Genomic DNA, 16,665 nt, shown 5'->3' on the forward strand with positions numbered 1-16,665 from the left:
CCTCAGCCTGCTCGCTTCAACACACGGCGTGTTTCCTCAGCCAATGATTCAACACATAACGTATTTCCTCAGTCCAGACTTCAACACATGACGTGTTTCCCCAGCCTGCTCGCCTCAACACATGGCGTGTTTCCTCAGTCTGCTCGCCTCAACACATGGCGTGTTTCCTCAGCCTGCTCACTTCAACACATGGCGTTTTTCCTCAGCCTGCTCACTTCAACACATGGCGTGTTTCCTCAGCCCATATTTCAACACTGGTGTGTTTCCTCAGCCAATGCTTCAACACATGGCGTATATCCTCAGCCCATAGTTCAACACATGGTGTGTTTCCTCTGTCAATGCTTCAACACATGACGTGTTTCCTTAACCCATATTTCAACACATGGCGTGTTTCCTCAGCCCATGTTTCAACACATGGTGTGTTTCCTCAGCCAATGATTCAACACATGACGTATTTCCTCAGTCCATACTTCAACACATGACGTGTTTCCTCAGCCTGCTCGCTTCAACACACGGCGTGTTTCCTCAGCCAATGATTCAACACATGACGTATTTCCTCAGTCCAGACTTCAACACATGACGTGTTTCCCCAGCCTGCTCGCCTCAACACATGGCGTGTTTCCTCAGCCCATGTTTCAACACATGGTGTGTTTCCTCAGCCAATACTTCAACACATGACGTGTTTCCTTATCAAACCCTTCAACACATGTTGTATTTTCCCAGGGATGGGAACGTCAACGTCAACGCCATAGCCCGCCAACAAGGTTGGCTGAACTTGGCCAGGCGCTGCATTGGGAGTGGGACAAACTCCCATAGATCGCCATTATTAGAATCATATGTAGTGTGTCTCGTGGAGAGACACGAACGTCAACTCACCCCTATCCCCATCAAGACCGTTATACTGCAACATCTCCAGTGATGCTTCACTACCGTGTTCCCAATTCTTTCATTATTATCATACAGCTATTGAGGGACATTAATGTCTCTTACAGTGTTGGGAATTGTTAGCTGTGAACACGCACGCACACACGCAGGCACGCACGAAGGTTTCATGGGTTGTTAAAACATCCGTGTATACATTCATGAATATCGCGAGTACCTGCCTCCCTGTCAGCGGGCCTACATTAAACTGGTTTCACTTGAGAATGTGGATATAACTAAACAGTTTCCTGCTGTAACGCTGTATCCGGGATTGGATTGGGGTCAAACCCCCCAGGCGATGCGGAGTGTCCGTGTGTGTAACGTCATCCTTGACTTCTTTGACAAGACGGAAAACACACAATGTGTCCCCGTGAGTGAACTGATGAATAATAGGTCAGTTGCACTGGTGGTCTCAACACTGGTGGGGCGGTGGGGTAGCTCAGTGGTTAAAGCGTTCGCTCGTCACGCCGAAGACCCGGGTTCGATTCCCCACATGGGTACAAAGTGTGAAGCCAATTTCTGGTGTCCCCCCTCAACACTGGTCTCAGGTCTGACATTAACCGATGTGCCTGTGGTCAACCTCAGTGAGTGTGTTACACGGGGAGGCTGTCCATCTGACCAGCGTGTGTCGTTGGTCATACTCATTTGTTTGTCACAGACATCGTGATAATGTTGACTGAGGAGAAGAATAAACGTTTACTCCGTCATTAAATTAGCTTTCGAAATTCTGTTTATAGTTTGTTGTTCAGATACACTTCATTACAAGAATTATATGCACATGAGTGCCATTGAACTACCCGAATGAAACAAAATAGCATTCTTGTAAGAACGCCAAGCAAACTCATTGATAGTCCCAGTGACTGTTTTTCTGCTAGCTGACATGGTGGGAGATTGTACTTTATCTACAACCTCTCTGGTATATCTGCAAAGTAAGCATCCGCTGTTGTACTATAATGTTTAATTTGTTTTCATGAATGTGAACGGCACGGGTGGTTTTGTTTCTTGCACACTGGATCTTGCAACAAATAGGTTAGGATTCTCGACAATTTCTTGTTTACTTCTATGCAGAAAGGATCCCAACAATACATTTTGTTTCAGTACACCGAGAGAGAGAGAGAGAGAGAGAGAGAGAGAGAGAGAGAGAGAGAGAGAGAGAGAGAGAGAGAGAGAGAGAGAGAGAGAGAGAGAGAGAGAGAGAGAGAGAGAGAGAGAGAGAGAGAGAGCTCTAAACTGTATTTCTTATATAAGTTTAGAAACTTTCATTCATGTGCCGTGACGTGTGTGTGTGCGTACGTAAAATGCATAATTATTCATACGCCGGCCACTTTACTAGTGTTAATGTCTTGTCTACATGTCTTCATGATGACATATATTTCTACGCCGTGGGCAACTTTGACATTTCACCAGGCAGAAAAGCTGTTTGGTGCGCAAATAGAATATTTCTTAAGTGTAACAAACGGCTGTTTGACGTCACCGGCCACATGCCCCCATGGCCTTTACACGGATGTTTACACACACAATGTATATCCTGTAACCCTCGTTCGTCCAATAGATGAAGGTTTTTGATAAATGCGTCCTTCAAACACGCGAATGATAAGCCTGCATTAGCATAATGTTGTCATTTAGGACCTACACTATTAGTATATAAAGGTTTACCCCCTCGGTCAAAACAGACCATCTCGTGGTGTTTTATTTTGAAGATTGTACTATCAGGCACAGCATTATGCCAGACTTAATCGCTATCGCTGTTTGCGTCTTGCTTGTGGGATGCAGTGCCGCAGACCAGGTAATTCGTCAATACTGTTTCTTTACCTTCTGATTTATTACACTTAAATTATACACTTGTATTACTATGTGCAGATCGTGATGATGATGATGATGATGATGATGATGATTATGTGGAAATTTAACGTGCGCTCTGGCATAATGAGTATTTCGCACACGGAATATGTGTAAGCCGTAAATCGCACCCTCTTTATAATAGTTACATATGTATCCTTAACATTTCGTTTTCTCAGCTCTTGTATGATATTTGCATGCTATGAAAAGACACGCTAGTGCTTTGTTGTTTCCTGATCTCACGCTTAACGTCGATACTAGTCTATTCAGCAATTTATAAAGTGTGTGGTTCGTATTATATTTACCAACAAATGTAAACAAAAAAAAACTAAAAAAAATCATCCTATGTCATGTCTTCATAGTGTTAACAAGATAATCACATGTAATGTCTTTATAGTGTTAACAGATAATCACATGTAATGTCTGTATAGTGTTAACACGATAATCACATGTAATGTCTTTATAGTGTTAACAAGATAATCACATGTAATGTCTGTATAGTGTTAACACGATAATCACATGTAATGTCTTTATAGTGTTAACAAGACAATCACATGTAATGTCTTTATAGTGTTAACAAGATAATCACATGTAACGTCTTTATAGTGTTAACAAGATAATCACATGTAATGTCTTTATAGTGTTAACAAGATAATCACATGTAACGTCTTTATAGTGTTAACAAGATAATCACATGTAATGTCTTTATAGTGTTAACAAGATAATCACATGTAATGTCTTTATAGTGTTAACAAGATAATCACATGTAACGTCTTTATAGTGTTAACAAGATAATCACATGTAATGTCTTTATAGTGTTAACAAGATAATCACATGTAATGTCTTTATAGGGATACCATGTTGTTGGAAAGTTTGGTAACCAGATTATCCCCTTCGACATCACATTCGGCAAGGACATAATGGATGTGAAGGCATATAAACCAGCGAATGCTCCAGACAACTTCAGGGCAACAAGCAACCTTCACGTCTTTTCAACGGTGAGAAACATTTTCCAAACTGGATTAACCCAAATCTTAACATAATTATATACAGACCTGTGTTCCGTTGTAAAGTACAACCTTTGCGCTACGATTCTTATAGCTCTATGTTAATGTATGGGAGTTACGATCACCTGACAGTACTACGACCGGCTAAAACAGAATCTCCCGTAAACAATGACGGACGTATCTATATAAGACATGGGTAATGTTTGTCTGATCAGGTTATATTGATAGCGAAGTGTTTCGAACGAAGGATGAAGATATACATTACTACTATCACTGTATATAACGTTTGTCTGATCAGGTTATATTGATAGCGAAGTGTTTCCAACGAAGGATGAAGATATACATTACTACTATCACTGTATATAACGTTTGTCTTATCAGGTTATATTGATAGCGAAGTGTTTCAAACGAAGGATGAAGATGTAGATTACTACTATCACTGTACATAACGTTTGTCTGATCAGGTTATATTGATAGCGAAGTGTTTCCAACGAAGGATGAAGATGTAGATTACTACTATCACTGTACATAACGTTTGTCTGATCAGGTTTTATTGATAGCGAAGTGTTTCCAACGAAGGATGAAGATGTAGATTACTACTATCACTGTACATAACGTTTGTCTGATCAGGTTATATTGATAGCGAAGTGTTTCCAACGAAGGATGAAGATGTAGATTACTACTATCACTGTACATAACGTTTGTCTGATCAGGTTATATTGATAGCGAAGTGTTTCCAACGAAGGATGAAGATGTAGATTACTACTATCACTGTATATAACGTTTGTCTGATCAGGTTATATTGATAGCGAAGTGTTTCCAACGAAGGATGAAGATGTAGATTACTACTATCACTGTATATAACGTTTGTCTGATCAGGTTATATTGATAGCGAAGTGTTTCCAACGAAGGATGAAGATGTAGATTACTACTATCACTGTATATAACGTTTGTCTGATCAGGTTATATTGATAGCGAAGTGTTTCCAACGAAGGATGAAGATGTAGATTACTACTATCACTGTATATAACGTTTGTCTGATCAGGTTTTATTGATAGCGAAGTGTTTCCAACGAAGGATGAAGATGTAGATTACTACTATCACTGTATATAACGTTTGTCTGATCAGGTTTTATTGATAGCGAAGTGTTTCCAACGAAGGATGAAGATGTAGATTACTACTATCACTGTATATAACGTTTGTCTGATCAGGTTATATTGATAGCGAAGTGTTTCCAACGAAGGATGAAGATGTAGATTACTACTATCACTGTATATAACGTTTGTCTGATCAGGTTATATTGATAGCGAAGTGTTTCCAACGAAGGATGAAGATGTAGATTACTACTATCACTGTACATAACGTTTGTCTGATCAGGTTATATTGATAGCGAAGTGTTTCCAACGAAGGATGAAGATGTAGATTACTACTATCACTGTACATAACGTTTGTCTGATCAGGTTATATTGATAGCGAAGTGTTTCCAACGAAGGATGAAGATGTAGATTACTACTATCACTGTACATAACGTTTGTCTGATCAGGTTATATTGATAGCGAAGTGTTTCAAACGAAGGATGAAGATGTAGATTACTACTATCACTGTACATAACGTTTGTCTGATCAGGTTATATTGATAGCGAAGTGTTTCCAACGAAGGATGAAGATGTAGATTACTACTATCACTGTATATAACGTTTGTCTGATCAGGTTATATTGATAGCGAAGTGTTTCAAACGAAGGATGAAGATGTAGATTACTACTATCACTGTACATAACGTTTGTCTGATCAGGTTATATTGATAGCGAAGTGTTTCCAACGAAGGATGAAGATGTAGATTACTACTATCACTGTACATAACGTTTGTCTGATCAGGTTATATTGATAGCGAAGTGTTTCAAACGAAGGATGAAGATGTAGATTACTACAATCACTGTATATAAAGTCTGGCAGTTCTACACAAATGTGTATACACAGGTACAATTGTGTATACACTTGGTTAAGTGTGTGTCACGTTAATTTCTTAAAAACATTGCTTGGTATCGTCACAACATCGCTGCTTTCAACCCAGGTATCGTCACTATTTCATGGTGGTTTATAAACACACGGTCTTAATATTGTCGAAATTGTACACTCGACTTTACTTTTATTAGATTTTGTAAGGACATGAAAAGTGTTTTGTCGCATGTATTTACTCTGTCGTTTCGTATGACCATTGTTCAAAACAACGTTAATGTATGATGGCAGTTACAACATCACACAACACATCACAATACATTTCACAAAATGTCTTCACTTCCTATATTAGCTGTTTAACACTACCTGCATGTCACATGTACAAATGGCTTATCGAACGAAGTCTGTCACAATCAGTTTCTTGATTTTTAGCCCAACATGTCGAGAGAATTCTTTAGTTCGTTTGCCCTTATCGCCATTAGCAATGATATTATAATATACTTTGATTTTTGTCTGAAATTGGTACCCATCTTGTCCCTCGAATCATTTTTAATTTATATTGAAACCCGTCTTGCAAACATCCGTGACAAAAACGACGTCCCAGGCAATTCCTTTTGCCATGTGTACCATATGTTGAAGTCTTTCCATATGTTTATGACGAGTGCCACTTGTGGCATGATACGATCACATTTTCGCAAACACCTGGTATATCACTATTTGATACTGATTCATTAACACATACTCAGTCATCATATATCATAGAGACAATCACTGGTTTGTCTGGTCCAGACTCGATTGTCTGTAGACCGCGTCGTACAGCTGTGGTACTGCTGAACGTCAAACAAACACATACTCATGATATAGTCAAAATTATACAATCGACTCTGCTTTTAGCCGAGATTTCGTACGAAAGTGAAAAGGGGTTTGCCGTTTCTTTTTTGCAGAATTTTGTTGCCATAAAGAATGCAGCCGATCAACAGTGTTACATTCAACGATTCAACGCCACAATGGCAGGCATGAAGAATCGTGTAGAAGAGGCTAAACGTGTAAGTTTGGAAATGCTTTCTATTTAATCAAGTTGTCTTGCTTATATTGTCAAGAATGATAGAACGACGTTAAATGCTTAAGTTGTACTTGAAGGTTAACGATAGGTGGCATCAAAGAGTAAATATACGTGCCCCTGACAGTGTAGGGCCTGATAAATGTACTCTACCTTGTACTACTCGGTCAGGGTACTACGTGGTACCAACAACTGTGGTTAATGCATACTGCAGGGTATCCATACAGTAAGGAGCGGTGCTCAGCATATCGACCACTGTTTTATATGACCGATATGATAAGAAAAAACACAGATTCACTCTCAGTTTGTTCAATAGGCTAATGGTGTGCTGGACGGCGTTAAAGAGGAATGGGTGAGAGCAGATAAACTATTTCCCCTGAAGACGTGGACCGTGGAACTCCTCTTTGGACAGCAAATAGCTGACTTCTGTGCAGATCATGCAGTGTTCCTGGTTGACAGCAGCTACTCCGGATTAGTTGATCCAACACGTATGTACAACTGGTCATCTTAGCCCATAGCCTCGTTCGTTTATATTGTGTGCATATAAGCATCACGGATAAATAACATTTCGTAGCGAACGTATTTATTAGCCACCTTGTCTCAACTCTCGAATGATGGAACAACACATTAAAATCCATGTCCCGAAAATCCCTATGTGGAAAAAAGGTTCACTGTACAAAAGAATCCCGAGGAACCGAAAGCAGCAGACTTGTATACGTAATTTCATGTACGAAAGTGATCCATTTCGGATTAGGTGACGTAAGGTCGCAGGACCTATAGGTGTATCTGAAATGGATCGGGTTACACAAATGCTACGTTGTGGTGTGGCCCAAACCCATTTCACTACTGTGTTTATGTGTTCGGCACTTCAAGGGTGATATCACAGAATCACGAGTAAGTGAGTCTAGTATTACGCCACCTTTAGCAGTATTCCAGCTATATCACGTTGGGGGGGATACCAGAAATGGGGCTTTATGCATTGCACCCATTTGGGGAATCCAGCCCGGGTTTTCGGCGTAAATGTGGACGATTTAACCATTAGGCTACCCCCCGTCCTACGCGGAATCCCGAAACCGGCCTGTTCTGATGAAGACTGCTGCTTTACTTTGTCATGAACTGAGAGGTTTTTGTTCAGATGTGTACACCCCTCACTACTAAAGCAGGGGGTTACTCCGTGGTAAAAACGGCATATTTCAACACATACGAAACACTGCTATAAAGCTAACTCCTTTCTGTCACGATTCAGTTTAATGATATTGCTTTTTTCAGACGTCAACCCTAGCATGCGAAGAAAGAGAGGATTATTCTTTAATTGGAGGCCAAAAGTCAAGTGCGTACTACAGATAGCACAACGCGTTACAAGCGGCTACGTGTATGATCCTTGTAACACCAACTTTCCAATAGTCTGTTAGACCAACTGCATGCTTCACAACAAAGAGACAAGACCCAATGGTGCCAACTACTGTTTGCTGATTCAGTTGTTGCAGGAAGTAAGGCCAAGTCAAGTACCTGTTTGTGATGCCATCCAAGTATCACATAAATCGGCATTTCAAGATGAATATATTTTTGTCAATAAAACCATATTTTTGTTATGTCATGTTTGTTTCTCAACGTTCCGGAAGAGAGTTAAAGTGTTTATGGCTATATCACGGCGCTATGATTCACGTGAACCAAATCGTCAGTACATTGAAGATTGAAGACCTTGATTGTTATCATCTTGTGAGAAGTGTGGAATAAGCACTTCATTGAAATGCTTGTGCATACGTTCAGAAAATATGCTAAAATTGTTATGCTAAGAAACTGCATTATCTGCAGCTGTTTTTCTATGTGTGATGGGACTTTCTGGTATACCAGTCGTGATATGGTAGGAATATCGTTCTTAAAGAGCGGCATAAAACCTCATCCAACTGACTTAAACATTTCCAATTCTTCTTCTGACAGCTAAAAGGGAGGGATGCATTTAAATGAGCTATCAAACTGTTCTCGCTCAGAACAGTTCCGTAGAGGGTATCAATACTGTTGGGGATCTATGCTGAAAAGGTCCTGGATGATAACCTTCCTATGTGTTAATCAAGAGGCTGAAAGGGTTTAGTAAAAACAGAAAAAGCAAAGGGCTAAAAGAATCGCCCCGAAATATTCCTCTACATTACTGTCGGAAATTGAAAAAAAATCCAATTGTTTTAGGCTGTTACTCTGTATTCCTAAAATGTACACAATTGCAACAGCATATGTGGAAATAACCCACATCGGCCTAAAAGTGCGTTCAGTGGGATGCGTAATCTGATATCGAGAAAAATCATGTTTACTCGTAAAATCGGGCAAAACTTAGAAAAAATACGAATGGTTGCTGAAAACAGTAGATTAGACTATAGATGGCAATTGGGTTGCTCAGCCAGGTATGACGTCGCCCGGTTGTCTCACATGGCATGAAATGTCACGAGGTGTCATCGTAAAGATATTTTATGCTTTTACATGTGTGTTGAATATGTCTCATCTATTGATTAACATCTTACGTGTCCTTCTTTCACAAAGTTTAAATTGAGATATGTAAAAGAGAATGATACCCAAAGAAAAGCTTAAATCAGCCAGCGTATTATATGTCTCAAAATATATAGGTGGCATGACCTGCCGAAGATCAAGAGGACTGGATATTATTTGTAAATTGATATGACATGCCGTTTACTTCCCCAGTTTAATTTCCCTAAAGGATTATCTTATCTTGGCTGATATCTCTATCCCCAAGCCCGACCCAAACCACGGTCTGCGACACCCTCTCAACATATAACAGATTAGTTACGTTCTAACATGGCCTGTAGTGTTTAGGTGTCATCAACCTCTGAATCACTGGAGTCCGACGTGGAAACGTTCAGAGATATGACGACGGGTCTGACACAACCGACGCCGACGCGATCCCGCTGTCGATCACTGGTGTAATTCTGGCAAAATATTCATAGACTAGATGTTTGACATCGAACATCAGAAAGGACGTGTTGTGACTGGCTACAAAGCCCTTATAGTTAGCCCTGATCAGCTCTATCGGATTCAGCTCACAATGTCTCACTGGAGTCCGTAAGACAACGTGGCCATGCTGCTGTTCTAACGTGTGTGATCGGTAGACTATGGCTTTACCTTTACCAGATGGAATGGTTGGGGCCTTGTTGTATGTACCATCTGGTGGTAGCCACATGTGATCCGTGGAGTGATTCTTGTCCATCCATGTCTCGTCGAGGTATACTATCTGAAAACCCAACTCCCGATATTCGGCGATGCTTCTGAGATAGTTTGACCTGAGGTTGAGGATTCACGAAACACTCTACGGTCATCTCCCCTTGCTTTATACCTAAACCCCATTTCATGGAGAGCAGTGATAAGAGTTGTTCCAGATACACTAATGATATCACATATCTCTTCCCTGAAGGTACGGAAGGTTGGTGGTTTCTTCCTGTCATACAACTTTTACACTGTTCTCCTTATGATCCCCTTATCAAAGCTATCCAATTTGTGCTTGCGTAGTGGTTTTGCTTTTGAGACCCCCCCACACCCCCACACACCTGTTTGTTTATGTCAAGCCCAGGGTTGCATAAAGCCATGATCTGTTCCAAATAAGTCGCTTTGGAGTTTCTGCACCCATGTCTCCTTAGTAAGGTCCTTTTTCACGTTTCCTATCCCCCTACCACTGTGTCCCGTGGTGTAGTGGTACGAACGTCCGCCCGGAGAGTGGAAGGTCGCGGGTTCGATCCCCGACCGCGTCATACCAAAAGACGTTAAAATGTGGTACTTGTTGGTCCCTGCCTGGCGCTCGGCATTAATGGGTACACCAAGGACTGGTCGGCTCGGAGTCAGTATAATGTGTCTGAGCGGGGTATTCATGCTTCGCTGCGGCGTGGTATCTCAGTGGGCTAGCACTATAAAACCAGCTTCAGTGTGGGCTAGTACAAGCAGCCGCACATACACATACACACGCATGCACGTCGTCATATGAGCGAAATATTCTCAAGCACGACGTTAAACCCAATTTCACTTCACCTCACCCAACCACTGTGATTGTAGTTAGGCCGAACTTAGTTTAACAGCTATTTTACACTTTCACATACTAACTATATAAACAGTTTTTTTAATTTCCGAAAGTACTTTAGCAGGAATGGGTCCTGAAGTCAGCACCTGTCCTTTCGAATACATCTGAAGTAGGATTGACCAGCAAATAAAGACGTGAGCAAAACAAGTAATCGCTCAGGGAGGATAAAACCCCATTCTACTGACATAACAATCCATAATTATAAGCTTTACTGTTGATTATCCAACACATTGAGAGCTTACACTGCACTGGTACGGTTTATATACAGTTTTAACCAACAACTGATCCGCTTTGAACAGTTTATCTAGTTCAATAAAATTATTTTGCTTGTCTCATTTCAACTGTTTCTTCATGGTATAAAGCATTTGATTTAAAGTTGTTGTCTTGTATTTTGTGTTAAATTTATTCCATACTGTTTTTTTTATGCTTTGTCATTGATTGCCCCGAGGAACGTACTTTTATGCAAAGTTACATCCCGTATCTTTCCTCGTCTCACTTAGTTTGTTTTGAAACCTGACTGTCTGGGGTTGAATTTCTTTATCAGCATTTCTTTGGTCATTATCTTTAGTGACTGCACGGTGTTCCTCCGAGCAGCAATATACACGCAACAGTTGATGTCATACAGGGAACAGTTGATGGCATACAGGGAACAGTTGATGTCATACAGGGAACAGTTGATGTCATATAGGCAACAGTTAATGTCATACAAGGAACAGTTGATGTCATACAGGCAACAGTTGATGTCATACAGGGAACAGTTGATGTCCTACAGGCAACAGTTGATGTCATACAGGGAACAGTTGATGTCATACAGACAACAGTTGATGTCATACAGGCAAGAGTTGATGTCATACACGCAAGAGTTGATGTCATACAGAGAACAGTTGATGTCATACAGAGAAAAGTTGATGTCATACAGGGAACAGTTGATGTCATACAGAGAACAGTTGATGTCATGAACGCAAGAGTTGATGTCATACACGCAAAAGTTGATGTCATGCAAGGAACAGTTGATGTCGTGCAAGGAACAGTTGATGTCATGCAAGGAACAGTTGACGTCATACACGCAACAGTTGATGTCATTCACACAACAGTTGATGTCATGCGCGCAACAGTTGATGTCATGCAAGGAACAGTTAATGTGATGCAAGGAACAGTACCCATTCCTAGAAATAATTTCATTTGATTTATCAAGTTGATGCTGTGGGAATGATTTATTAAATTGTTTGATTGGCCTCCATTTCTTGATAAATGAATCACAGAATAATCATTGACGGAAGACAGAGTCCGAATCGGAAGAAAGTTCAAAATCTTCGAGGCCAGTGTAATATCTGGGATTACGTCATAGGTAATCTTACTGGTACGCCGAACACCTGATATTTAAGAACAAAACTTTAGCTACTTAGATGAAGCAACACACCACTAAGGGCTGAAAATAGGATCAGTAAACAGTACAAGGTATTGGAATCCACTGCACTTGGTTGTAGGTCACAGTATCAATAACCGCACTTTCACCCACAAAGCTGGTTTTCCCCCGACGTACCTCCATGTCTCTACGCCAGTGACACATTGACCTCGTGTGAACAGACTGTTCAGTTCAGGTATGCTTAAAGCAAACCTAAGATAAAGTGATAGTATCAGTAATTGGACATTGTCATTTGCAGACTCGCCCAATTTCCTTTCATTTTCAACTGACATGCCTGAACAATGCATCAGATGAAAACAAATATTTTGAAAATGATTTATTTGGGAAGTAACTAATAAGAAGAACAAAAGCGATTACATGTCTGCTTCGTAGGGTTCAGTAGTAAAATATTTGCACTACAAAGAGAACCAGGTGGTAAGTCGTTGTGGCTTGTCTCACTGCTTGTCTTCAAAATCGATTTACCATGTCCATATTCGATTATTTAAAGGCAGGTCTCGATTTTGTTTGGGCTGTGACATTAAAACTACATTCTAAAATATAATCTAATAAGATAAGACAAGAGTACTCCAAACAAGACTACATTGCTACTCCTTGAAATGAACACATCATATTATGAGAGCGGCAGTAAAGTGAATGGAAACAAAAACAGTTTTATAAGGTTTAGATATGATACAAGCAGATGATAGTAAGGTAAAAGGTATGTGCACACTTTAGTGAACGAATCATCTTCACTAAACCTCATTCTCTGTACGTCTACTTAAATAAACTGAGGAAACGATTCCCCATAGTCCTTATGCCATCGGTGAATCTACGAAGTGTTGATTCATCTTCTTTCTGTATGTTTTCCCTTTCAGCTTTTCTTACTTGTTGTTCCCTCAAATCACATTCTGCTTGAAACCGGTCGTCTGTGACTTCATCTTCTACTCTCTTCCTTTCAGCAAGTACGCTCTTGACCTCCTCCGCAACACTTGCCAGTTGGTGTTGAATTTGCATTCTCTCCCCACCTTCAGCATTTTGCATCTGCTGTACAAGCTTGCCCTTCTTTGCCTTCATCTCCATTTCCTTCCGTACAAGCTCCTCCATGGTCCTCTCATTCTGTCTAACTACCGAACGCTTTCTGACATGCTTATCCCGCTCTTCCTTCAGTTTCAGTTTAAGATCTTCCATTTGTTTCACATTGGCTTCGTGGAGCATCTCATAATGCTCTCTCTCCTTCTTGATCTCTTCGCGCAGTTCTTCCTCAATTTCCCTTCTCATCTCTTGTTTTTTCTCAGCTCTATCTCTCCGGATCCTCTCTTGTATAATTTCCTCTGCCTCTTGAAACATCTTCGATGTGAAAGGCTTCCTTCCATTCTTGTCGACCGTATCTTTGATGCGTTCTAAAAGGCATTTTACATCAGCTTCTTTTTCAGATGCGTCGCCTCTGTTGTTTAAGGTGACATATCCGCCACCAGTATTACTTAGAAGCTGCTTTAATTTGTCTGGAGCGCCTTGAATGTGTTCCTCAACTGTTTTAGGTTTAATTTGATCTCTTCCAGTAAAGACAATGACCATGTACTTGAGCACATGTTCCCCAAACATGTCGTCAATTTCGTCAAAAACCTTTCCTTCTTCTTCGGTGAACCTGTTGGTTAAGGATGAAACCAACAAGAAGGCATGTGGTCCTGGAGCCGAAATTGCAATACATTTCTTAATTTCTGTATCAATAACCTCCTTCTTTGTATTGGTGTCAAATAATCCGGGAGTATCAACAATCTGGATGGTGTTGCCAAACACCTCGCGACGAATAAACTGGCATTTTTCGGTAACCGAGGACATACATGATCTTGAGTCAAAAACCTTCTCATTTAGTATTGTGTTTGCTGTTGCACTCTTTCCCGCTCCAGTTTTACCTAGCAGTACGAGTCTCAATTCGCCCAATTCTGAAAGACATAATGCTTTTATTAATGTATTATATTATATATACACACGTATACCAGATATAATTGATTACTTATGGCTAATAAACATGATATATCCTTTAGTTCGGGTCATGACAGAACTTCACTATCCAGAAATTTCAGACATGATTTTGCATGTACCTGTTCCATACAACGTTGGTCAAATCTTTTGAAAACAAAAATGAATGACCAAAGTATGCGTATATATAAACATAAAGCCAATGTACTTTGAATCTATGTAACACATATGAGACACAGCTAAGCACATGAATCCTCTTTGAGGTCCTAGACCAGTAGACTTACCTATTCCTTGTCGTGAGGGTTTTGGAACAGGGTTGACACGGGCGACCTTCTGTCTTGGTTTACTGTAGACAGGGGGTTTAGAAGCCGGATCATTCGGGGTAGAACATGGAACTTTTGACATCCGTTGTGCACCTTCAAAAACGAAAAGAAACAGATTTTACATGTTCATAAAATCAATGACAAACACGATAATAATCTGGTTCCAATATTCAATGTATTGCCACCCAGTGCCAAAATATGGTTTAATTAACAACAACTAATAACGTGTATCTCTGTTACGACAAACGGGGTAACAAAGCATAACTCTTTGATTTAAAGATGTACGTTGCTATAACCAAGGAAGTAAATGTGAAATTATTCGGGTAAACCTTCAGATCTAAATGTGAAAACTGTCTTATCTATAACAAACATGATTTGCTTTTTATATACGTTGCCCTAATATTGCAACAAAAATAGACAATTAAAACCATAATCAGCTAAGAGTGGATTCATACCTTTTGCAACAGACCTCGTCCTCATCAATTTGGGTGTTCCGCATCCTTGGCAAGTTTCATGGGAGGCATCGTTGTTATGGAAACAGGTTGAACATACCCACACTGAAATATATGGATGATTTTCATGAAGAGAACGCACGATTTGAATATCTTTGGTGACTGTTGTTACAATATCGATAAGGGTGTAATGTTCAAAATGATAACAAAGTATTTATGACGAGCATACACTATGCATTAGCTCAAACTTGCAGAAAATTACAAAAGCATGAACTCAAATTGTAAAAACATCCTTTCATAATGGGATAATAATTATCATATGATTTGTGTGTCACTTTAAACGTTGCGGTACCAATGACGTATTTAATTTTTCTGTCCTTATTTTAGTCTTAATCACTAGTCTGATCAATCATTTTTTAGAATGTAGATATTGTGTCTGCACACTATCAAAGGTCGGATTGAAATGATTCAGAAAACAAAATGCAACAGTCATCTCTTTCTGTTCTGGAATGGTCTATTAGAAACACATAAAGAGAAATCCCCTTAAGCTTAACGTTCCGCGCTTGTTTTCGAAACCAAACACCACAGTTGACGCAAAACATTTTTTATGGATAACAACCAAGTATTTCATTGATGTCCAAGATATTTTTATGGATTAAACTTCTTTTTAATTTCTCTCACGACTTTTCGAGACCATTCCAGGTCCCTTCATCAGGTGAACTGGCAGTTAGGACTATGATGTCATAACTGAGTTATGACGTCACAATGCAAGTGACATCACAGTACACTAGGGAGAGTACTGTATAAGTGAGTTTGAAGAGTTAATTACATAATGATGAAAATTCATGCTAAATAATAGAGTTGAAAGTTGAATTGTCAATACACAACAACTGCTAATTACACAAAAGTTACTTGATAGCAGGCTTTCCAAAAAGAATAGTAGACTTGTTTTTCTTTTATCTAATTTTCATCAAAAGTTAATCAAGAGGTCCCACGCACTTGGCAGGTATACACCTTGATCACGATTCATTGCTGGCTTATGTCTCCTTATCTCCACAGCCTCCTGTAGTTTTCTCCGACGCCAGTCGTTGTTATTTCTCGAAAGCACCCTGATATCATTCCACCTGATTACATGACTTGGGTTATTTGCCTTGTGCTCCGATATAGCTGACTTATCATTTTGTTTGCATACTGACGACTTGAGTCCAGCAACTCGGGTGTTAATGGGCCTGAGAGTCTCGCCAATATATTGATCGCCACAGCTGCATAGTATTTGGTATACACATCCTCTAGGGTTGGGGATTCCATTGCTAGATCCTCTTCCATTTGCCCGGAGGAGTGTCTTAATTGTTGTACCGCTAGAGAAAGTTACATCAAAGCCGCTTTGCTCTTGATTAGTCGGGCTATCTGGTGGCTGACTGGTCCCACGTAGGGTATTGTGATCCTGATTGGGGATGGTTCAGGCTTGAGGCGCGGTTCTGATGATTCAAGCGTTTTGGTGATAGTCCTGGAGACAAGACGGGCTGGGTAGCCATTGAGGACAGTAAAGGTTCTCTTGAGGTAATCAATTTCACTGTTTAAATTATCTGGGTGACAGATCGACTTGGCTCTTCTAGTGAGAGTAGCAATAATTGCTTGTTTGATCTG

At 40.1% G+C, this 16,665-nt stretch overlaps 2 protein-coding genes across 2 annotated transcripts; one reads left to right on the forward strand and one right to left on the reverse strand.

Annotated features, from left to right (window-relative positions):
* Positions 1 to 2,559: 2,559 nt before the first annotated feature.
* Positions 2,560 to 8,375, forward strand: LOC124253997. Its single transcript, XM_046687852.1, has 5 exons — positions 2,560 to 2,707; positions 3,612 to 3,758; positions 6,668 to 6,769; positions 7,100 to 7,271; positions 8,053 to 8,375. The coding sequence occupies exons 1-5, from the start codon at positions 2,645 to 2,647 to the stop codon at positions 8,193 to 8,195; spliced, it is 627 nt and encodes a 208-aa protein (XP_046543808.1). The 5' UTR covers positions 2,560 to 2,644; the 3' UTR covers positions 8,196 to 8,375.
* A 4,662-nt stretch (positions 8,376 to 13,037) lies between these two features.
* LOC124253992 (GTPase IMAP family member 9-like) lies at positions 13,038 to 15,254 on the reverse strand. Its single transcript, XM_046687847.1, has 3 exons — positions 15,022 to 15,254; positions 14,528 to 14,659; positions 13,038 to 14,206 (listed from the first exon to the last, which is right to left on the reverse strand). The coding sequence occupies exons 1-3, from the start codon at positions 15,044 to 15,046 to the stop codon at positions 13,038 to 13,040; spliced, it is 1,326 nt and encodes a 441-aa protein (XP_046543803.1). The 5' UTR covers positions 15,047 to 15,254.
* Between the last annotated feature and the right edge of the window lie 1,411 nt (positions 15,255 to 16,665).

The sequence above is a fragment of the Haliotis rubra genome, unplaced genomic scaffold (assembly GCF_003918875.1).
Source record: "Haliotis rubra isolate DU_JTF1 unplaced genomic scaffold, ASM391887v1 Scf56, whole genome shotgun sequence".
Lineage (NCBI taxonomy): Eukaryota > Metazoa > Mollusca > Gastropoda > Lepetellida > Haliotidae > Haliotis > Haliotis rubra.